This window comes from Empidonax traillii, unplaced genomic scaffold (assembly GCF_003031625.1).
Source record: "Empidonax traillii isolate 1590-97213 ecotype Southwest subspecies unplaced genomic scaffold, ASM303162v1 scaffold1217:size511469, whole genome shotgun sequence".
NCBI lineage: Eukaryota > Metazoa > Chordata > Aves > Passeriformes > Tyrannidae > Empidonax > Empidonax traillii.
The window spans coordinates 183193-207695 of NW_020956410.1; the positions used below are offsets into that span (position 1 = coordinate 183193).

Consider the following 24503-nt stretch of genomic DNA (forward strand, 5'->3'; position numbering starts at 1 on the left):
TTTTGTTCTGGTTTGGTTTTTTTCTTCTTTAAAATCAAAACTACATATCAAACATGCATTTTTAAAATAACACACCGATTTCCATCCTGGGTTATTCTTTCGCTACTTGGCATGTCAGTTTGTTATATTTTTCATTTCTTTTGTTTTGCAGTAAGAAAAATGCAGACCTCCAACCACACAAATTCAGCCTACTCAGCTAAACCATTAGAAAGAAAGAAAAGGAGACAGGCCTTTTTTTGCCCCTCTAAAAAAAACTCCAAGTAAAGTAAGGGCAGCGAGTGCCTGAGCATTCAGGTGCTCCTCACGTTCTCTCTCCCAGCCACCCACCTCCACACCCTGAAAGTCATGGCAGGTCACACAGCCTTGCAAATGACTTTGGCAATTCAACACATCTGGACCAGTTTGAAAGACAAGGCTCTGAAAACATGACTCCCATCAGCAGGCTGCCTTCAGCTCCACACAGGAACCAACAGTTGCCCAACACACGTCTCTAAACACTTCAGTAACTCAGAGCAGTGACCAAGTCCCACAGACCCAGGGCTATTAGAGCTCTGCAGGGACAGGGAGAGCTGCAGAGCCTGCACCCAGAATGGGAATGTTACAGTGATCCAAGACCACGCTTTTCTCCAAGGGCAGCACCACAGGTTTGGGAGATGCTCTCACACGTGTCTTCTCCCCTTCTCCAAGTCACGTTTCCTTTTGACAGCTGAGACAGGCATGAGCTGGTCCCCACAGTCTGAACAACCAGAGTGACCTTTACCAGGGGGCTGAAGGATGCAAATCCCTACACATTAAACCAGTCATTTGTGCTGGGGGAAAAAAACAAAACAAAACAAAACAACAAACATCTATTCCTTCATATTCTCAGATTTCCAAAATGCTAACAATAAATGCATCACAAGTATGTTAACACTTTTCTGCAGTACTTAGCAAAATAAAAGAAAATGTACATGCCCAGGGGATGCTGAAAACAAATTCCTAAAAACAATTTGAACATAAATTTCCTTTTTTGCAAAATATGCAAAATCCATGCAGAAGAGTAGTGGGAGGATGCAGAATCAAGTTTATTGGTCTGCTCACAAAGTTCTTTGTAAAGTCTAATAAGCAAATAACACAAGTAATCTTAAAAAGCTATTTTTAAAAAATAATGAAAGATCCCTAACAAATGTTCTAAATGATCCCTTAAGGATTAACCCTTTTTCTTGCTCTTGGCTAAACCTTCTTGCCAGCTGTCCTACATTACAGCAGTTTACTAAGAAATAAACTCAACACTGATACTGAAAACTTAAAGCGAGTCTTGCAAAAGGTAAGAGGTTAAGATGTGAATATTCAAAAAGCCCATTCTACTGAGTGTTTTGAAGAGAATAAATTGTACCTTAACAAAGAAAGAAGTCAATAAATTGTGCTACCAGAAGAGAATTCAAAGTCTCTAAGTTGGCAGTGTCTTTGCAATAATTCTGGCTCCAGAAACTCAGACAACAGCCTGCACATTTGAGAGAACCATTTCACAGCAATAAATAGTCAGACTGCAAAATTATTACATGGAAAATGAAAAGGAGAAACTAAAAAAAAAACCCTTAAAATTAAATACATTTAGAATCATAGAATGGTTTGGGTTGGAAGGGACCTTAAAGACCATCTAGTTCCAACCTCCTGCCACCAGTAGGGATGCCACCCACTAGGCCAGGTGCCTCAAAGCCCTGTCTGGCCTTTTATGAGTGTGAATGAACAGGAAACTAAAAATCTTTAGCAGGAGCGGATATCATTGTGCCCAGCTCTTCTGCCTCACCCAGGCAGCTGTATGCAGCTGCCTGAAAACCCCCAAAGCAGGGACAGAGGCACATTAGTTAAGCATTCATCATCAACAGGAAATGCGCATGAGTTCATATAAACACAGAAACACAAATATATAAACCAACAGCCTTGCACAGTTTAAGGTATTTCAGACACCCCATGGAATAGGGTTGGAGCTGTACCGGCTGGGAACCCACAGCTTCGACGTATTTGTTTTGGAATGGCAAACAGCCTCAGGACTCAGAAGAGCTCTTCTGGTGGGCACCACCAGCCAACCCACCCACGAGCCGCCCCGCACCCCCGTGCTCTTAACTCCTTCATCCCCTCCAGAGCCAAGCCCAGCGACCCTGGCTGTTCATGCTCGCAGGAGTAGAATGACACATTCCAAAGTGTTCCCAAGAAGAGACTGAGGCACTGTTTGCAAACTCTGCTCCGGATACACTCGCGCACGGACACAGCGACGCGACTGTGGGATTTAAAGGATTCTGTTCTGCGAGCTGTTGTGCTGCCTCTGAACCACTGTCACAGGCAATGAAATGGGATGTGCACGGATCACACAGGGTTGTCGTGGGTGGATTTGGACACCAGCACTCACCTTACACAGGCAAAGGGACAGGGAGTGGGAATCCTCCCCGCACAAGTCATCTTTTTTTCGTTTCTGATGGGGCTGAGGGCTGGGAGAGCCTCAAAGCTCCCCTCGCGCTGGAGGTCCCTCACAGCTGTGCTCCATCCAAACAGGTGGTGAAGGCTGAACCAGGCTCTGACCAAGTTTAAACTGCTAATTAATATTTGGTCTCAGAAGCTTGGTATCAGATAATAAAAAATTACAGCCATCAGGAGGACATAAAAAGAGAAAAAATGGAGACGATCTCAATTCCAGACAGCCTCAAGTTTTCTAAAGCACCATTAGGTTGCTTATTTACTTAGAAAAGTCTATCTACCTCTGTTATTTTCTGGATGAGATACAATTTCTCCCGTGCTCGTGAACGAGATGGGATTCGTGTTTTGATTTCAGTGGTCTCCAAAACTGCACACTAAATTGTCTCGACTTTGCTCAGTAGTCTGTGGCTTCAGTTTTCCCATATTGCACAGTCAAATGTAAACTGTTATCTTTTAAACTCTTTCTTGCCTTGCCAGCCTGCACATTCATTCTGCCATGTAGTTTTCCAGGCACTGAAAGTGCTGCTGACCTCGAAAGTTAGGCCGTGACGAGTTGGGTGACCGTATCCCAGTAGCATTTCAGCTACAAACACATCTCTAGAGAGCACACTTTTGGACTTCCTATCCTCCATTACCCGGGTACAGCAGGCTTCCAAACTCTCTTCCAAACGTGGCTGCACACCATGATGCCTCCAGGCTGCTGCTGGACCAGCCCTGCATTATATTTTTTGACATAACTTAAGCTCTGTGCTTCATTTCTCACAAACGCAGTTTGACTGTAGACAGCAGCCGACAAGTAAATCTACCCTTTTCCATGGCAAACAGCCCAACTTTAATATTTTTACTGGCTTACAGCTGGGTAAATTAAGCCCCAGATTTTTATTTATTTATTTTTTAATACCGTGCAACTGAAAATGAACAGCTACTTCACGACGACTGCCAAGGACAACCTTAAAAACACTAACGCAATCCAGTCCAGCTCTCAATAGATCTATAAAGGCTAGAGGACCAAAAATTTCAGCTTATCCACCCAAACAAAATGTTGGTTGGGCAGGAAGTCTAATATTTCATTAAGATGCCTAAAAAAAAAAAAAAAGGAAAGAAAAAAAGAAAAGAAAGAAAAAAAATCCCTGGCAATCTGAAGATGGTAACAGTCCCAGCTATAATGCCATGAAACGGGAATTAAAATGTGTTACTTACCCCAGCCTTCCCAGCATTTCAAGCTCTGGAACTTGTGGTCCATATGTCTCCACTTGCAGAGGCTGATACTCATACAAAGTTTCCTCCAGCTTTTGAATGGGAGCAAGCGAAATATGCTGACCCTGTTAAAAGGGGAAAAAAGGGAGATCTCTATATACCAAGTCAAGGTTTTGTTTTGACTTTATTGAAATGCAATGCAAGAACAAGTTGATAGCTCTAACCTGGTCCAGATAAAGACCATCCCATTAAGAACATACTGTCCACTACATTGCTTATTTCTTCATGATTTAAATTTTTTACTGGGAGCTACAGACTGGAAGTGATGTTTCATTAGCTATAGGTGTTTGGACAAGGTAGGAGGAAGAGGGCAAGTTTTATTGAAGGTGAGTTTACCATTAGGGAGCACAGCTGCTTCCAGTGTCACTAGTAAAATTATTATTAGGTTAAAATTTTGTATATCAGAAGTACTATCAAACAAATGTCTCTGAGAAAACCACTTAATTGTGTAATCAATGATTTCCTGAAAGCCCTCATTAGAAAGGGAAGCTGCTTTCCTTTCTCTCTGCAGGCTTTGCAAGCTCCCATATATAATGGCTCTCAAGACAGACTTTTACAGAGCAATACAATTAATTCATTCAGCAAATTCCCATTTGTTTCATAACTAAAAATATAGAAACACACAAACACTAAACTTTCACTCCAGATGGTACTTTTGCAAGCCCTTCAGACCACTGAGAAATAGTGAGATTTCCACCCCCCACCTCCCCCTCTCCGAGTCCCTATCACTCCAAGCTCTCACAAAACAGGAGACTTGTGGCTGGAAAGGAGGGGTCAGGAGGATATGAGATAGAGCCAAAGTTAACAGATGTTGCTGCGTGACATTCTACACCAATTTGTTGATCTTTCACACAGTTTCAATTTTCTACTGTATTCTATGGTGCTCACAAAAATTAGCAGCAGCAGCAAAAAGACAGAGCACTGTGGGGTCTCCCAAAACAGCCTGGCTTTCCCTGCAGAAATCGAGCTTCCCATCTGCAAAATGCAGGAATTTAGCAGAGTGGTAGTATTGTTTTTGTAGACATTTTGTCTGCAACGGGAGATGGGAAGCTTTCCACGGTGTAATGCCGTGTACAACCCTGGCTCCCACTGGTGATCACTTACTGAGCTGAGCTTCCCTGGGGCCACTCCTGTGAGCATCTACTCCCTCAAGTGGAAACTACAGGCTCCCAGTGTGGGACACTGGGTTAAAATTAACTAAAGACAGGGGAAAAAAAGGTCAGTAGAAGGGGAACGCTGTTAATTAAATTTGTGGTTGAGGACAGTGACCTTTCTGAATTTGGAGCAGAGATATTTTTGTTTAGAGAGTTGCAGAAAATAGCTGAGAAAATTGAAGACGCAAGTCCTTGAGAAGTGCTGTCATGGATCTGAGCTGATCTCTATGGAAATATCAGCAACTCAGGTTTTCCATTGAAATGGTTCTATGTGTGTAATGAGCACAGACACTTTTTCTGCACTGCCTGGGGGCCTGGAGAGGCCTCTGCCAGCACCATTGTGGTGACTGTCCTGGAGGTGAAACGTGGTGAAGAAAGTCCTCCAGCGAGTCACGGGTCACTACAACTCTCGTGGTCAGCACACTTATTTCTGTGCCACAAACTATTGCTGCAACATTAAAAGCAGGCTGCCACACGTTAAAAAAAATGGTAGGAAAAGAAAGGTTAAAAATTCATCTCTATTCCACTTTATGACACCTTAAGACACAAATGCAGGGTCTTCTATATTGTTAGAAGTTGTCAATTTACAATCTATTCAAGGTCATGAAAATATTACACTTTGTAACTACATCTATGTGGGGCTGTTACACCCATTGTAAGAGATTAATGCTTAAATAAGACTTTTTAGATTTCCATTTTTAGCAACATCTTTGACTATAACCAAACCAGAGGTAAAGACATACCAACATTTTACATGTGTACAGCCTCATCTGGCAAGGGAAAAGTCTCATTTTCTCCAAACCCAAATTTTGTTCAAGCAATAGAAAAAGAAAATTCAGTTTTGGACAAAGATCAAAACCATGGCAAATATTTTGGCAAATCCCCTAGGTAAGTTGTTGCAATAGTTAATTACCTTCACCATTAAAAACTGGCAACTGATTTTTCGTTTATCAGTTTGCAAGCAGTGACTCTCTCCTGAGCCTTTCTCACCCACATCCTGGGCCAAGGTGCAAGTGTTAGGAACCAGGATGTACTTTTGCATGGCAAAACAACTGCAGTGCTTTGTGTCCAGCCAGCAGATCTGCACCTCAAGGAGATTATGCAGCTGTATGAGACAGCTCATTTGTTTTCATTTCCCAAAATCACGACTTTAGCTGATGGGCTTTGGCAACATGGATTACATTCCACCTAGCAATGGGTAAAAAAAAAAACACAACCAGCTGTTCTTCCTGCCCTATGGCTGTCTGGCCTTTAGGCTCCTGAGCTCATGGGCTTCCAGCTTGTTCAGCCCTGCACAGGTTAGCGTGGTGCCAAGCAGTGGGCTTGGCACAGATCAGGGCAAAAGGCTGGGATGCAAACCAAAAGCATTGCCTTCCCTATTTCCACTGCTGTTGGGACAAGACAATTCACCAAAAAAAAAAAACCCTTGTTGAGGTTAAAAGGCTCAATTTGACCACTGTTATCTCAGTTAAAAGCCATTTGATCAGAAGGATCCAAGTTTTGTCTCTCTGTCCCAAGTGGTCCCTAACCACTTCATAACACAATGGTATAAAAGGGATGCTGCTGTGTAACTTTAAAGACATCACTACAGACAATAACTGTTACTTAGGACTTAGACAGCACTTTCACAGATCCAAAACCCACTTCAAATCTATGAGGTAAGACTTTTAAATTTCCTGTATTCCACCTAGACAGTCGGCCTTACCTCTTTCCAGCATTAGGAGGCATTTATCAGCACGCTAAAACCAAAATGAAAGCAGTGGGGCCAAGATCCTACTTCTGCATTGCTTTCTCCTGACAAACCTAAAAATCTGACGTTGTGGTCATGGGTAAGGATTTCTAATTCCCCTTGGATGCTGTAATGTTTGTGTAAAAGAAGCTGACAGTATCCAAACGGAGATAGAAAAGGCTTCCAAGAACACAGACAACACATTTTCCTGCCTCCTCTCCCTCCCACCCCTATCTTCACGGCATACGAGTGTTTTCTCTGGGATTATTTTAGGCACTGGAGCTGCCTATTACATATTGGAATGTATGGAACCACAAAACATGCTGCTAATTAGAAGGAAGGCATTTGCTTATCCTTAGGACTTTGTTTATGTAAAAGCCTGCACAGCAATGGATTTGTGAGCAACTGACTTCCCATTCACGTCCTGTATGGTTTCGGAGGAGAGAAATACAGGATTAAATTGGGAGAGGGGGGGGTTAAATAATGTCTTTGGCTTTAGAAATAAAACTGACCTGCTGATTTACTTTTCACTATCCAAATACACTGTTTGAGACATCTCTCAGTTGAAATAATAAGAAACAACAGCCGTGGCCAATTTTGGTTTCAGACTGTGATACAACATGGCATTAATAAAAGAAAAGCCATGGATTATACACGGAGAAGAGCTGCCCTGGCAGTGACAAGGAGCTTATTTTAAACAAAAACAATGCTCTTTTAGGAAGAATCATGGCTATTAGAACAACAGAATTATAGAGAATCAGTGCACCTTTCAGGGGACTCTTGGCAAATGTCAGATACATCAGTATTTGCAAGCTGGCAGAAAGAATTTATTTTAGCACACAGAGTCCAGAAATATCTGCTCAAGGTGCAGCATTCACAATTTTTCCCATCCTGTCCTCTCTCCCTTTCCCTGCCTTCCTTCACCTCCTTCCCTCTGCAGCAAAACGAAACAACTGACAGTCTCCTCAGAAATCTTTCAAGTGCTGGGGAGGAGAAAGGAGACTGACACCAAAAATGCACTAGTAGGGGAAAGAGGAGGAACAGCTATGCCACAAAAACATCCCCAGGCAAGAGACAGAAGCCAGAGACTGGGGTCAGTAAAACTTGTCCAGACAAGGCATGTTTCTGTACTAGCAGCAGCTGGATGAGTTGCTGCAGCCAACCTTTTTGCTTTTTTAATTTTCTCTCTGCTTAGGACCTTACTCAGCTCTGCTATCACCACATTTCCAGAGCACAGCACACGTCAGATAACAGAAATAGCAGTATCCGTGCTATGTCTCATTAAGTCAGTTTGCAGCAATGTTATTTTTATTTAACCCTTTTCACTGTCAGGTCGCCCTCCCCAGCCTGGTGTAAGGAGCATAAAAGGAACCTGTGGGATGCCAGGGCATGACACTGCTAAAACATCCCCAGCACTGCCGTGATTGTACGTGGCACAACAGAGAGGTTAACAAAGGCCCTTTTTGACACACCATCATCTGAGTGTGTAATTATCCAAATGCCTTCAAGAGAACGTTAAAACAAAACTATAAATTCCTTGAATTTTTCAGTATAAGCAGTCTTAGGAAACTATTTTACTGTTAAGCTCATAACAGAATTCAGGTTTTGGAAAGATTTCATATTACCACAGTTTCTTACAGATATTAATGCAAATATCTTTGGGAATGTGGTCTGAGCCAAAAGTTGGGTTGTTGTGGCGCTTTTTTCCCCCCTCTGGTTTTCAGCGTCCCAATTCACTATTGACAAATACATGTCAGCAATGCTAATGTGGCTTTCTGATTCTGATTAACTACTTTGACTACAGTAATACTCAGGAAAAGGAGAATGAAACTGATAGATTTGGAGGGCTCAGTTAATATTATTTTAACCTTTACCCTCTCTGTCTTCCACAGCCTTTTTAAATAAACACAAGGAATGTCAAACTAAAATGTATAATTCCATTCCTTAGCCTAAAATTCCTATGCCAGTGAGACTCTTTGCCAGTGAGACTTTTCCAAAGATGTGAATATCTGAATCAACTTCTCTTTCTTCTGCTCTTGAAAAATCAACAACTAATCCAATTTCTTTACTCAATTTCTATGAAAAGCACTATGGGGATATCCCAGAAGCAAAACTGAAAGAGAACAAATGATCTGACAGAAAGCGACAGAATCAACATTACATTTCCTGTTGATCACAAAAACAAAATCTGACCACATGTGGCAGGACTGGAGACACAAGATTGTCACCCTCCCTTCTCCCTGGGGTAGGTGATTTCAGATGCCTAATAACAATCTGACTAAACTACTATATTTAGACCTTTTTTTCACCCCCCTCCACTGTAACTTAATTTGATTTTCAAATGCCAAAACAGATTTAAAAGATGTGCTTTCTTTAGGAATGGCAGAAATAAACCACGAGATCAACAGCACTGAAGAAGCTATTAACAAAGCCAGCCAGATATACGTGATCTGTTATACACAAACAGGTACCTGGGAAATCAACCACGGAGTGACACGGGTTAAATCACACCATCAGTTCTACTTGCCTCCAAAATTTTCCTTTACAACTTTTTGACATAAGTAATTACCTGACCAGACTTATCTTTAAGCTCCTGCCAAAAAGGCCCATTTCTGTAATCTCTCAGAATAAAGCCCGTGTCCATGTAACACGCCGAAATACAATTCCCCTGGGTCTGTGCCAGAAGCAGGATTTAGTGCCTGCTCCCTTCACAGAAAAGCCCAGTGCCCTTTCCTCATGCCCATGGATTGCAGCCCCTGCTTGGGACTGTCCTCTCCAGCAGTGCCTGCTGAAGCCCAGGCAGGATTCAGGGGATAGTCTGGATATTTGCTGCAACAAGTCACACGCTTGTTTTCAGTGGAGACCTCAGAGTTCCTGCAGGAACTGCCAAGCTTTCCTCAAAATCTCCAGCACTGTTCAAAGGATAGCCCACCACACAATACAGCCCCATTTTTGGAAATAAAGAATTAAAACACAACAGTATTTTCATGTCACTAGTAAGCCCACAGGTCACCCTCCTGGTTTTCAGCACTGGTTTCTCAATCTTGGCCCCGACTCTGCCTCAGCTCCTCAGCACTCACTTCTGTGCAACCCACCGTACACAGGCTCAGCTTCTCCTGCTCCTTTTGCTCTGGTCCCAGGACCTTTACCCTGTGCACACAAGACCTGTTTGGGCACTTTCAGCTAGACTGCAGAGCCATGCCCCCGGCTGCTGTGTGGTGTTCCAAAGCCCTGGGAATGCCAGTTGCACTTGCAAGCCTCACTCATTCTTTTTCCTACACCGCGGCTTTCACCAACACAGCCCTTCTCAGGGTGCAACTGCGAGTTCTTCCCATTTTCCAGATAAATGTTTCATTACAGGTGACTCCAAGTCCCTGCTCTGTTCAGTTTGTTATGCCCATCCTCGGTGTGCCATGTTGGTGACACAGCATTAAGCAGAATTAAGCAAACTTTTGTTGCGTCTCTACCACCAGACTTCTGGAGCCCTGCTCATTTTGATTTGGCTATCAACACAGCACAGTATCAACTATCAACAGTAGCCAGGCTAATTACAGGATTTACGGCTTTAGCATTACACTGTTTTAAACACACACATTAAGGGCCTCATTTTTCAAGGGACGTGAAGGAGAAATCAATTTGGCAAGTGCCACTTTGTACATCACGAGGAATAACACTGAGAGAGGGACAGACAGAGCAGTGGAGGTCAGAGCACAGCCCATCGCTCGCTGACCAGTGACAACTGTTTGAGTCTCCCCACAGGTGAATCTCCTGGTGTTCCTGTTTTGTTGCAGTAAAGCTGTGTGTTATGGTGATATAATCCCTCTATTGTGCAAGATAATTATTTAGGATTTCCTGGAGAACAGTGGAACCTGCAAAAATCAGCTGCTGTATTAGAACAGCAGCTCACGAAGAGCCGTGCATCACTGCACTATCTGCTCTTCCCTGGGATTCTCTAAAGCAGCTTCCCCCCACCCAAACAGCCACAGCTCTACCATATCCTTTTTTGAGGAATGCAAAGTCTGATGGATGATTTAAAACTAAAGACTGCTTAAAATAACAAAACCAAGCAGAAAGCTGACCTCGGTCTGCAGAGGATGAGAAACTCTGTGTGTGAAAGTAAGATACGTATTCCCTGTTCTACTGAGCATCCAGCCTAGACCCAGATAAACGATGATAAAGATGCAGAACATCATATTCAGCATGGCTTATGTCTGCCTGATAAAGGGAAGAAATCAAGTGAGATTCCTCGAATAGCTAGATTTTAAGGAGGGACTGCGAAGGGTTGATAATCGTCTGGCAAAAGAAAGCAAGGAAGTTTTTATAGCAACAGGAACAAAAAAAGGAATAAAATATGAAGAAAAGGACAATAAAGGCAGATGAAAGGAAAAGCATGAATAAAATAGAAAAACAGGAAGAGTGAATTATTAGAAACAGGCAAAAAGATAAAAAGGAAGAATTTAGAAAAAGTGAAATCTAAAGTTAAAAACCTAAGAGAGTGTCAGATGTTAACAGTACGAGGTACATTTTCACATTTGTGGACTGTATTTACTAAAAAATTTTAAATGAAAACTGAAACCTGTTAGCAATGTATTTGGAAATTGCTACTTAAAGTTGAAGTACTATTCCTAGCATTTTTTCCTCATTTGCATGCAGAGTGCCCAACTAAACATGAACCAATTATTCTGGGACAGGAAGGGACCCACTGCAAACGTAACACACACTTCACAGCACTGCTCTGAAAACACATATTAATTTTCCCAAACTAAACAAAAAACTTCCCTGGGGCAGAAGCAACTGCATTTTAATATGCACAAAACATACTCCTTTGTCCTTGCAGGGAGGATTAGTTTCTTTCCACGCAAGTTTCCATCTATGTTTTAAGTGGATGCATCAAAATGATGCTTAAATCTGAACCACAGACACAGGACAGCTTTTCACGTTGTATATATTTACTTTCCATGGTACCTGAATTTCACCAGTCCCCTGGAGAGCGTTCACAGATCACAGGAGCCTATTTGTAAACCTTGTCTGATCCTGAGAGTGTTGCAGAAAGTCCCTCAACAAGCTACCATGGCCTACTGCGTTGCTCTGGTTTCAGTAGCTACGTTAGTCCTTGAAGCACAATAACGAGAAATATCTAAGGCATCCTTAACACAAAGAAAAAGGAATGGTTCCTGCCATGAAAAATCTACAGTCTCAGACAAAATAGAAGCTGGCAGCAAAAGCAGCGATTAAATCACATGGCAACTTCACCCAGTCCCAGAAAAATCCTATTTATCTGTTTGTAAAATAAAAAGATGCCTCATCTGTTTTATCTTGTTAACTGCCTCCTTCGTGAAGGACCCTTTTGCTAAAACACTTGTATTCAAATAAAAAAAAATGGCAAGTGTTGCCACAGACTCTGAAAGAGGAGACTGCTGTGAAAGCAACTGCAGCACAAACACCGCATTTCGAGCAAGTTAGAGAGGCTGCCTGAGTATTTCCTGCTATGGGCTTACAGCAGACAGTTTTGCCTTAAAAACAACACTTCCATTGTGGAAGGGAAGATTCCAGTATGCTCTGGCAATAAGTACTGGATGGACCCACACCAGCAGAATGCTCTGACATTTAATAATCCCCCACACAAGGAAGGGAATTGCTCTAACGCGGCGTGCTGGAGATCGGGGCTTGCACTGACATCCCATGCCATGGCTACTGGCTGCTGCTTGGGGAAACAACACAAACAAGCTGGAATCCCAGAGAAAGGAAGCCCTGAGAACGAGTATTAAGAACATTTGTTAATCAAAGGACTAAACATATAGGAAGTTTTTTAATTTCTCTGACTTTCATATATTATTTCCGTTCAGTAAAATATGTGCCAGGCTCTCCACAGATGATGCAAATGTCTTACCCTGGCTCAGGGCAGCTGCTGCTCTCAGAAACAAACCAAAATGAGCTGATCATTTGAATTCCCTTAAAACTCTTAATATTGGACCAAATAAAGCACAGTAGAACTTATTATACGGTTTAACAAGCCATGTTTAACATCTCTGTGCACTTAAAAACTCTAATTTAATTAACTTTACCTGTAAGCTTAGGGGGAGGGGTGAGTGAGAGGGGGGGGGGGAAAGAAAATAAAATACAAACTCCTTTTCTCCTCAACTCTGAAAATAGTTCAGGGCCCAAATCCCCATACAAGAAGTAATAAAAATAGTTCAGTTTCTGGTAGCAATAACAAAAACGAGGGCAAGATTAATTCTTACACTTTTATGGCAAACAATCTAAAGCAGATGTTCGAGAATAAAAGCGAGATGTCAAAGTAGTTAAAACGTGCTTTTCAAACCCAAACACAACAAGACAACTTACAGCTTTATGTGCTTATATAAAACTCTAAATCACCTCAGACAGCTTCCACCCTTAGCCCTTCGCTGGTATACGAGGCTTCACAATTACCAAAAATGTTGTATTTGCAGCTAAACCACCACAGATCGGTGTCTCCTCAACGCAAGCACGTGCAGGTGAGATTTGCTGATGGGAGATCAATCAGCTCCTGAATCTTGGGCCTTATGAACAGAAATAGGTTTCCATGGTTTGAATATCCAGAATCTCCAGAATCAAGTCCCTGTCTTTCAGAGACACCAGCACACTTTAAAGGTATCTAAAAACAGTTCAGACTGTATTTACATTTCTGCTACAATACCGCAGTTTTGAGACAGAGATCAAACTTCACGTTTTAAGGTCAAAATCAACACAAGCATTCCCCAGAATCAAACATCAAATGGATATTTGAAGTTATCCACACTTTCTTGTTCGCGAGTTCAAAGAAGTGCTGATCATAAAGCAAACTTGAAGGCATCACATCTTCTAAGCACAAATTTCACAAAAGACACCGTGTGCATGCAGGAGAGTCGAGTCCTTCCACGCTTAATATGGCAAAAGCCTGTGGAAGGTAACCGTAAGCACATCCTTTTCCAATGAAACTCCCCTTTATTGTGAGCACGAGAGACACTGCGTTAACTTAAAACAGCGTCCCCTTAGATGTGCTTTCCAAAAGGCCTCAAGCAGGACGGTACTGATTTAAACAAAGAAAATTAGGCAAGTTTTTGCACTCGAGCTTCCCACACAGCCAGGATTTGCCAAGCCTTTCCAGTCTAATCAGTGCTACAATCACCAGGTTTACAAAGAGAGTGACTCAGCGCGCGCACACACTTCCAGACTCACCAGCAAGGGCTGATTTTTTGGCTGACCACAGCAAACTGCCTCCTGAGCCGGTCAGCCCAAGAGTCCATCTACCTGGAAGCCATCCATCCAGCGACACTGGGCTACCGTGCATCTGCATCGCTGTTTCACTTCATCACATGAAACACAAACCCGTCGCTACAGGCACCGCAGTAACTGATACCGCACCGCTCAAGTCAATGGGAGCAAATCAGAAACTCTACAGGGCACATAAGAATAATAATGGGTTTTTGTGTTCCCTTTCCCAAGTGCTGACAGTTTGGAGGGGTATTTTCCCCACCGCCACCGCTGCTGGACTAGAACCACATTAATTTCAGCGTGCCAAGGCAAGCTGTTTGAGAAGCTTTCACGGCACATTTGGCTTAATAATCCAGGGTGGGGTTTTTTTGGGTTTTGAGTTGTCCAAGATTTGACAAGAAAATGGAAATGAAGGTTAAGATGTGTAACTCTCAGGGAAATTATATTTTCAGCAAAAGATGGCAAGGCCACATCTAAAAGCTTTAACAAAAAATTCAAATCACCCTTTAAATCACCAGCAGCCTAAAAAACTTTGCCCTGGCTCTGGACGTAAACTTTTATCAATTGGTAGTATACTGAGAAAACCACGTTTTCTCCTTCAGTTTCACATTAATCTTGGGTCCCAGTTAAAACACAACACCACACCAACTTTTTTCTCCCCCCATTCCCTATTCACAGGCACTGCTGTGTTGGCTGAAACGTTTATGGCTAGAACAGAGCATTGACCAAGAGACCTACAAGAAACAAAAGCCTGCCAAGAGCCCAAAAGCAGCTCACCTTACAAAATCACCTAACCCCCAGCTCGGCTACTCCAGCAGCTACCCCAGCCATTCCAGGGCATTAGCAGAAGTGGGGAGCTGCAGTGGCTGTTTGCCACCAAGTCAACGAAATTCAGACTTTGTTTAACCTTTCCTATCTCAGACTTAGACTAATACAAGAGGCAGCCCTCAAGGGCTACCAAGAGCATTCTATAATTCATACAATACTTGACTCACAGCAAACCAGCAGCCTGGCCAGGATAATGCACTGCCAAATGTACCTAAATTTGCTTCTGCAAAGGGCTACAGTTTCCTTTTAATTATTCACAATGCTGTGCAATGTACTTGGATGTGTATACTGTACATACACAGAGCAGATTTATTTGAGAAAATAACCACATCTCAGTAATTAGCTGATTGCAGTGCCCAAATACTGCAGTTTTTAATGAGATGCTTTTTATGTTCATGGAGGTTTCTATTCTGTGTGTACACACACAGATACACTCAGACACAAATAAACAAGGGCATGAGCTAAACAGTTTTAAACAAATACTGTCAAAGAATGTTTGCACAACCCTGTAATCCCCCAATCATGTGCAAATTTACACACGGGATTTGTTTAGAGGCACGTCAAGCTAACAAATTTATTTGCTATCAGAAAATTTTATCGTACACTTACCTGGGGCTTAGACCCAGATTCACCAACACTGATTGAGCTTGGGAAACTACCCAGTTTTGAGCAAACAAAGAGCCTCACAAAGTCAAAGGAGCCGTCGCATTCCGATTACTTTGTCTGGATCGTGGCCTACAAGTCCGGTCCAACAAAGCCAAGCAAGCCTAAACCTGACGGCGTAAACTGAGCCCATCCGCTCCGCTGCAATTACCTGTGGCAATAAACACCACGGTCTAGGAAGCAGAGGCTTGCAGGAACAGGCCTCCAGAGAAACAACCAGCACCCTGACGGCTCCAGTCTCCGCTCCTTGTCCTTCCACGGACTCTTCCAACAGCCCGGAAGTCGAGCAGCTCCCAAGCAGGTATTGGACACCAACGTGTGCCATTGCCTGGTCCACAGATCTACCAGGATACCTGGATGGGCCCCGGGGAGGGAACTGCAATGAGGGCAAACTCACAGAGCTGGGGGTTAAGCCAACAGGAATACATGCTTCCTTCGTTTCAAAGCACACGCTTAAGGGTTTCCTGGGTTAAAGCCAGGATGATCCATATCTTAGGAGATCAAGCACCTCCGCCAGTTTTACATCAAAAGTTTATGTGGCTATGTCAGTGACACCATCAGCCTAAAAGGACAGATTTTTAGCTCAGGATACGGGTAGTCTGATGAATTTTCCCAGTCTAGTCAAGATGCACAAGCCATTTCCAAAGCAAGAACCCACTGGTTTTGGTGTGTTTTCTTACCATTTTAAATAGTAAGAAGGCCATCCCTCCCTAACTGAAGGTGGACATTAGGAGACTAATACAATAGTATTAAATAGATTTTAAGAAGTACATTGGGCTTCCAAGTAATGTCTCAAGAGTAGTTATTTATTATATAAATCATCTTAATTTTATTATCTGGGCCCCAATCCCATGGCCTAAACAAATTGAGAAAACAGTTCCACTAGGGACTATACATAATAGGGTCCATTACTCATACCGAATAGATTAAGCATCCTTAGAAAACCAATCTACAGAGAAAGTTTCCGAATTTCTCTAATCATGTATTTGTTTAAAAACTTAAAAGGAAGACAGCAAGGAATTATAAATCACGCAAACAGACATACTCAGCAATTTGTATCATTTTAAAAAGTGGACCAGAATTCTTAGAATTCTTAGAAATAGCTTACTGCACTGAATTGATCACATTCCCTTCGGAGTCTTTTTTGAATAATACCTATCTCAGCATCTGACATTTGTCTTCCTAGTAAAAGGAATCACAGAACGCACTGCAAACAGACCACAGTCCTCTGTAAACTGATGTTCAGGGGCATCACTTCACTGATGGGGCGAACCTCAGCTTATCAAAACACCACCACCAGAAAACTTCCTTCCTTCCCAAGTGCACATCAGATTTCTTCAATCTGCGCACTTACCAAACCGCACAAACACAGAACTGGCGGTTTGATGCAATCAGCACAGTGCCATTTAAAGCACGGCACATCACAGCACCCCTTAAGTCTTTTTGGAAATACCTCTGCTGCTGAGCAGCACCAGCTTTCCACCAGTTGCTGCTCCACATGCTATTGCCAATCAGCTGCATTTGCTGTAGCGCATACCAAAGTTTACTAATTAATCTCTGCACTAAACCCCACCGATGGCCGGGTGCCATTTGAAATGATCATCATCTTTTATTTAAAGACACAGCGACCCTATGGGCAAACTCAGACCTTATTTGTAAAGCAAAACAACAACAACAAAAAAAAAAGGTGTGCCAAATTTCAGGTAATTAAATGCAGTATCAACTAGGGGTTTTTAAAAACTGGACAGAGGCAATTATTAACAGTTTGAGGGCGTTTATATCAGACATACCCAGTTATTTCAATGTTAATTGTCAGGAATCGGGCACGCTCTTGCTTTTTGAGCTTGGAGCTACATTCAGCAGAGAGTATGGGATGCAAACTACTGGAAAAGAGACCATTTATTTCTTGCAAAACAGCCTGGGTGCTTTGAAGTCGAGTGTTTTAGCGATTCCAGCTCATTGCTACATTTCAGATGAGGTTTTAAACACGGATTTCAGGCAACCCAACCTCTCACACCATTGTTCCTGGCTGCTCCCATTCAGCCCTGAGTACTGGCTCCCTGACCTTCACAATGACCTCTACAAAAGCAGTTGTGCATTTTACTGTGGTGTAAATCCTCACAGACAAGTCGAACCTGTTCTTTTTGGCATCCAGCCCTTTAGATGAATACTCTGCGGAGATTTATTATGAAAGGGGAATGAAGGGGCATTATTGCACAACAGTCATCCCTCACATACAGCTAAGTTCCATCTCTTACAACTTTTGAAGACTTTTAAATAAACAGGTCATCTTAATTACACAAATCCTTCTTGTTTCTCCCCAATTTTCTGCAATTAAAATTTGCTGTCGTTTACAAAAAGGTAGACATGCCCAGAAAAAGGCATGTGTGCAAAGGTGTTTTATATTATTATTAATAAGTAATATTCATACTTCCTGTTACTATACACTAGGGATTAGTGTTTCCTAAGCACACCATTCACTTACTACACTGAAGTATTATTCCACATTGTAGCAACACACATTGCCCTAAAAGGGTCCATTAATTATTTTTGTAATGCCATGAAGCTGCTGCAGGATATTAGATTGTCTCTGTAAGAAATACGCTCCTACGGTAAAATGATGAATGATGAAGTTTGCAGGTTTTTAATTAAATTTCAGAGCAGTAAGAATTCGCAGAGCTATTTTCCATGGCTTTAACTTAATACTTCGTGTGACCTTATGCAAATAATTAAAACAAAATTCAAGATTCCATTAATCATATAAAATAAAGGCATAACAAAATTGAGAAAGGAGGAGATTTTAAAAATTCAATGAATCTGTCAAAGTGGTTAGAATAGTAACCCTGTCATTCACATCATCCGCATTCCTTCAGGTTTTCCAAATGATCCTTCAGCAAATCGTGCTCTCTGAGGGAAGGTGGGGAAACCAACTTAAAAAAAAACCACCCAACCAAAGTTGCATTGATACTTCAACCCAAAAATCATGTTCAAACTAGCTTTAGTCGCTTGGTATTAAGTACAACTGAAGCATTTTGACCGAAGCACATATTCCCTGATCTAAATCTCTGAATTCCCCTCAAAAGCTCCCTTCCCCCAGCACCAGCTGTCACGGACAATTGACAATGCACACACACACATACCTCCCACTGCCAAAATAAGGACCTGCTGTGTGTGTCTCTCCCTGTCACCCACAGGCGATGTCAGGTAGGGGTTCTCTCTCTCTCCTTCCTAAAAGCCTCAGATGGCCATTCCTCAACTTTCCTGCTCCTCCTTTTGCGCCAGCAAAAGCAAAGACAACAGAATGCACAACAGTAAAAACCTCCCCGTGCAAAAGCATAAGAAAATACAGCCTCATCCCACCTTTCCCAGGTCCAGACTGCACTTTCACAGCTCCAGAGCTGCAGGCAGAGGTTTCCCCAAACAGAATATGCAGCAGTGGTTTTTACCCTCTAAGTTCAGTTCCCACCTGCAGGTCCAACTCTGCCACCTCCAGCACAGCCCACTCTTTCATTTCTAAGCCTGAGGCTACCCGTGAGACAGAGCAGAGATGGCCTGAAGATAATAAAAGGTGAACCAGCACAGTCATACAGTGCTGTATTTAACAGCAAGATAAAGTATTCCCAGTTCTAAAGGGAAGCTTCTTCCTACAGAAGAAATTAAACACTTTGAAAAGCTGCAGTTGCTATGTACTTTGGTTCTTCATAAATACAGAAAATAAGAACTAAAGTGCAGCTACATTTATGCATTGGTCTTCATGACAAACGGAATAAGCCTGATACCACCAATATTTTATTCAGGGTCCTTTTTGATAAAAAATCCAAAGGTTTTTCAATCAGGTGATAGAGAGACTTAATGCCAAAGTTTTATCTGGCAACTCAGCTGCAGCTTAAGTTGGTTACACAAAGTCTAAAAGCAACCAACAGCTAAATGGGTACAACACTCTTCAAGGGTATTTCTATTACTTTAGAAGTGGCACATCTGTGTAATTTTTGTATTTCACATTCACTTAACTGACCAGACACAAAACAGGCTAAAAAGTAGCACAAAGCAAATGCTGTACATAACCCTATCAATGAAACTGAACTGATGCAACATTAGGCTTTAGTGTAAACTGCACCTTGAGGGGGTTGTGTTGTTTTGGGCATTTTACCCCATATTCCAAACAGATTTTAGAGGTGCCTGATATGAGATAAATTCTTGGCCTAATGCTAACTAGGCTTCAGATTCTATCTGAATTAACATGGGAATTCAATGTGGCATCATCCTAGGAAGGGGCAGATTGACACTGAATAGGTGAAAAGGAAGGGTGAAGCTCCCATTGCAATCCCCTCTACATCCTCCCATCAGCTCTGAAGCCAAGCCCCTCTTCCTCTCCCTCCACAAGAAAAGGAAACCCTAATCGTGTTTTCTTGGGAACAACCACGATGGAGAATCCTCAGTATGCAGGCATGGCCAGGATTGTGCCACCCTTCTGGAAAGGCAGAAAATTCTTCAAATATTTGCTAACTTATTATTCAAACTTTGCTTGCCTGAACCCAAAGGGCCTGTCACAGGGAAGGATTACAAGTTGGCCATCTTCATATACAGTCTGGGATATATGTGATGTATGTGGCTTTTTTTTTCTTAATGCTAGCCACGTACACGTGTCCTCAGGTACCCAAGCACAGGCAGTCCCCAAGTCCTGGTGCCAGGGAGTGCCTAAGGATGGCGAGGATCAGGTGCCTACATGGATCCCCTTGGATCTGTCAGCACATCCACGCAGCCCAGCCCAGCAGCTCCAGGTTCCTCGAGCGCTGCCTCCGACTGGCTTGCAGACGATCATGTTTCTGTGATTCTCTCTCTACGCTCTGGAGAAGAGAGCAACGCTCTATTTATTTCTGCCTCTCTTTCAAGAGATGAAACAGGAGAATGGACCTCAGACTTAAAAATACATGCTGCTTTCCTCCTGTGCACACAGCCCTCACTTTTAACTTGTTCCTCCCTCCAAACTTACCTTTGCACCTCTTCCAGTGCCACAAGCATCACCTTTAAAGGCCCATCTGTCTCCTGCAGGATGTACCTCACTGGCCCAGAATAATACAAGAACCATTATTCTCACACAAAACCATCATTTTGTTTTCTACGAATCGTGGCAAATGTTGCAAGTTCCAGCCTCCTGGCCCCCGTCCAGCTAATTTAGATAGATGGTTCCACATGTGCTCTCTGTCCTTCCATTTCCTGCCCATACTGCTGCACACATTTGTCTAAGTGAGTCAAAGCAGGTTTCTCTGTAGTCACAATATTCTTTAGTACTTTATATTTTAGAAAAGGAGCCTGCATAAAAACACAACCTATTACCATGCTATTATGGACTCGGCAAGAGGCAGAGGATTTTACTGCTCCGCCGCACATTCTACTGAACTATAACACATCTCACAAACTACCTGAGCCTCACACTTCCCCAAAATACAGGAGTTACCTGTGGAGCAACTATTCTCAGACAGAGCAAAACAACAAACTAAACTAGCCAATTGTCCACCCTCATATATGCCATTATTGGGGCTTTTCTCCTTTGAAATAAAAGCCTCAGCAAACCCAAAACATTTAAGAGGAATAAAGATAAGCCAAACTTTCAAAGACCAAGGTGCTTCTTCACGAGGATAATTTCTCTTTCATTATTAGCCAGTGCTGTCAATATTCCTTTCCAGAGACACCTTGACTGACACTCTGAGTTCACACTGGGTATATATGGGGACATTTACTTTTTGATGTACAATGCCGACTGCCTAAAACAAGATTCCTTTCTCCCACCCTCTGCACCTGAACAAACATTTTTTAAGGAAAACCATTTTTGAAGTCTCCATGGTACAGGACATTGTCTCTTTGATCCAAATATCTTTTGCTGCAAGTACCCTAGCATGATATGAGTACACCTTGGATGGTAATAATGACTATTGAAAACCAGGGTCCACAACAGCTCATCTGAAATACAGTTTCATTTTTAAATATATTTTTAATTTACAAATGTGCTGTTTTAAAGCTCAAAAGTCAACACCACTGAGATCCTGTAGCAAACATTCATTTATTTGCTGTGTTCACTTAGGCAGGAGTTGAGGTGCAGAAGTGTGGTACATGCACACACAGATGATTTTTCCTTTGTAGGGAATTAATGTCTTAGTAAGACTGATGTACCTTGGAACAGAGATTAACACAAAACAGAAGATGCTGTGGGAAACACAAGCCCTGAATATACAGCCCTGCCTAGAGCCAGAACACTTGGTTAACCAGGTGTGGAGACGGCACATTTGAAACCCCTGCAGTCCTCAAAGACCGGACTTCTTACAGAGGAACTGATCCAGAGAGATGAGTACCAGAACCAAATCATTCTGTCCTAGAGCACCCTTATAATTCCCAATCTCATGCAGAAACCCCTCAACCCTTTTCCCTGGACTCTCATCCCATCCATCTGATCACCTGCCCTGTGCTTCCCCATCCCCCCCAGCCCTGATCCCACGCTCTTACCATGGCACAACTGCTCCTGCTGCCAGCGCTTGGTACCGATTTCCCTGCCACGTTTCTTCGGGCGATTACCTCCCAACATGACCATCCCTTTGTCCTCCTCTTTGCTCTCCTTGCACGGCCCTTGAAGTCTGGCAGGAACTTCGAAAAAGCCACATGTAGGCTGTGCTAACCCAAAATTTGTCTGAAGGTGGCCCTGAGAGCAGGCATGGAACACAACACGGGCATATGGGAGATCTTTCACCTGTGCTGCGAGAACAACGTACTCCACATTGGTGAACAGACTACAGTTCACTGAGAAATGGAATAACCAGGAATAAAACCAGCCTGAGAGATAAGTCTGGACACACATGCCTGCCTTGCCCTCAAAGCAAGACAAACAGACACAGCCCTACCGTCCACTGACTCAGAGGAATCTGTGAAGATGTTATCCCAGCTCTGCCATTCCAGGTCACCAGCACTCCCCCCAGCCAAACGATGGAGAAGATGAAGGAATGACACAGAACTGCTTTGATCAGCAGCAACAGAAGAAAGGATTCGAAGAAAACATGCAATGTTCTCACCAACGCAGGTAAATGCTAAGAACAAAAAGATCATGGCAAAAAGGTCACACATTTTTCTATGCACGTACACAAATTCACTACTTTAGCTTCCCTAAATGCATTCAAATCCTTCACTGAAACTTACAACAATTCTCTAAATGTTCTTAATGCTCTCTTGAAAAGAATTTTCCTCTCTAAAAAGTCATCAGCTGATGAATGTCATTTCACATCTAGTCTGTAGAGTGGAGACAGTCTACCAACCATTTGCAGAAGAAATTGATGTTCTTATTGTTAAATGACAATTAAGGCATCTGGACTATTTTTTTTAACATCTAAATTCTAAAATATTTAGTTCTGTGAAGTCCTCTTTACTGAGTCATCTTCAGATAGTCATCTTCAAATACATAAGAACCTCTTACAAAAAGGCAAAGAACAATCTGCTCTTGGCACTTACCTAGGCAGAAAACGAACTTGTGTCAGGTCAGGGAAATGCACAGTTACTGAATTTCCCCCAAAACGTAAAAGCAAGGGCAGTAAGTGCTACCAGAGGCTGCCTGGGAGACTGCAAAGCCTCGATCTCTGGAGATCTTTAAGACCAGGTTAGACTCGTACCTGGCATGAAGTACCCCTGGCTCTGCCTCACAGTAGGGGGAAGGACCCCATGACCTCTCAAGACCCCCTCCCAGAACTCTGATTATACAATTCCACAAGTATCCACTGCAATTTTGGCACCAGAGCTTCTCACGTTATTAATTTTTCTTCTGTGACTTCAAATTCTACCCCTACAGAGGAATTTTTCTGCTCCCATTTAATACCATCTCTACCAAGACATAAGGAGACTCCTAATACTCACACCTTTGGACAAGTTATTTCTTTCTGCTTCACTCCAGCACTTCTTTCTGGTATGTTTACTTTTAAACAGTGCATCAAGCAGCACCATTTAACAACTTTTTGCATCAGAAGTGTGGTTCAATAACTTTGCACCGCTCATTTAGCACGAATTCTAAGATTTAACATTTATGGTGTCTGCAACTCTTAGCCAAAGTACAGCATCAAAAGAGCATGTATGCACTGAATTGTATCTTGTTAAAAAGAACAGCAGCACTGAAATAAGTTATATTGGAACAATCTATAAATGTGTTTACATTATATGAATGATTTGCTGTTCCTTCGCAAGGCATGTAGGAAGTCAGCACTTCTCAAATGTGTAAAGTATTTCCATGTGCTTAAAGCACGATCTTTCCAAAACAAACAATGATTGAGAATTTTTTTATTATTCTTTATTTCCCTGCCAGCTGTTTTGTTGGACTCCCCTCTCAGCCACCTTCTTTCTTTCAGTCAGATCTCTCCTTACTGCTCACAGTAACACCTACTCAAGCAGTGGTATATTCGGAGCTCCAAGACTCAGAAAAAGGAGGATCTCAGGCTGATTTAAATGGCATTTTCCTCAGAACGCTCTACAAAGTGTCTTTGTGCTATCGTAGCTAGTGGTAGGTCTGGCTGTTGCTTGGGGTGGAATTTGAGCATCCTACATTAGGGCCTGAAGCCCAGTTCCTGATGCTCCTGCCTGCTCCCACATAAGCAAGGAAGCAGCTGACAACCTGGCTGAACCCCTCCAGCAGCCTCCTCCCTACAAGCCTTTCCATGGGACCAAAACACGCTGTGTGAACAGAGATGTACCTCTGCAAACAGAGGGTAAAGAGCTGGGCAAGCAAGTAAGCTCCTGGGCAACTCCATAAACCAAATGGGACACTTTAAAACCCAAACAAACAACAAAAAAATAAGAAAACTCAGAAGAATCCCAAACCTCAAGAACAGTTCAATTCCAAAAAGTGACAGCTAAAGCTTAGACCTGTTCCACTGCTGGCTACAGTCACTTTAACAAGTACATCAGTTGTGCTGTTCACTCCTGTACAATTAACACTGTTGGCACTATTTCATTTACTAAATTCCAATCATTACAGCTGTGCAAACTTATGGGCCTGATTTGTATTTATACTAATATGTGTATATAAACATGTGCTGCTTTAGCCACGTAAAGGAGCCTTAAAGCAAATGAACAAATATTTATTTTAACAGAGCAGTATAAGAGAGACCAACCATAAAACAGAATGAGGTCAAGAAGTTCTGATTATGTCTGTC

The 24503-nt window shown here is 42.4% G+C and overlaps 1 protein-coding gene across 2 annotated transcripts in view; it reads right to left on the minus strand.

Annotated features, from left to right (window-relative positions):
- Nucleotides 1-24503, minus strand: part of MNAT1 (MNAT1, CDK activating kinase assembly factor) — a 122079-nt gene that overhangs the window by 33885 nt on the left and 63691 nt on the right. For both annotated transcript variants that reach the window (XM_027905884.1, XM_027905885.1), the window contains exon 7: nt 3655-3776. In XM_027905884.1, coding sequence (XP_027761685.1) covers nt 3655-3776 — 122 coding nt within the window. The remainder of the gene's footprint in view (nt 1-3654; nt 3777-24503) is intronic.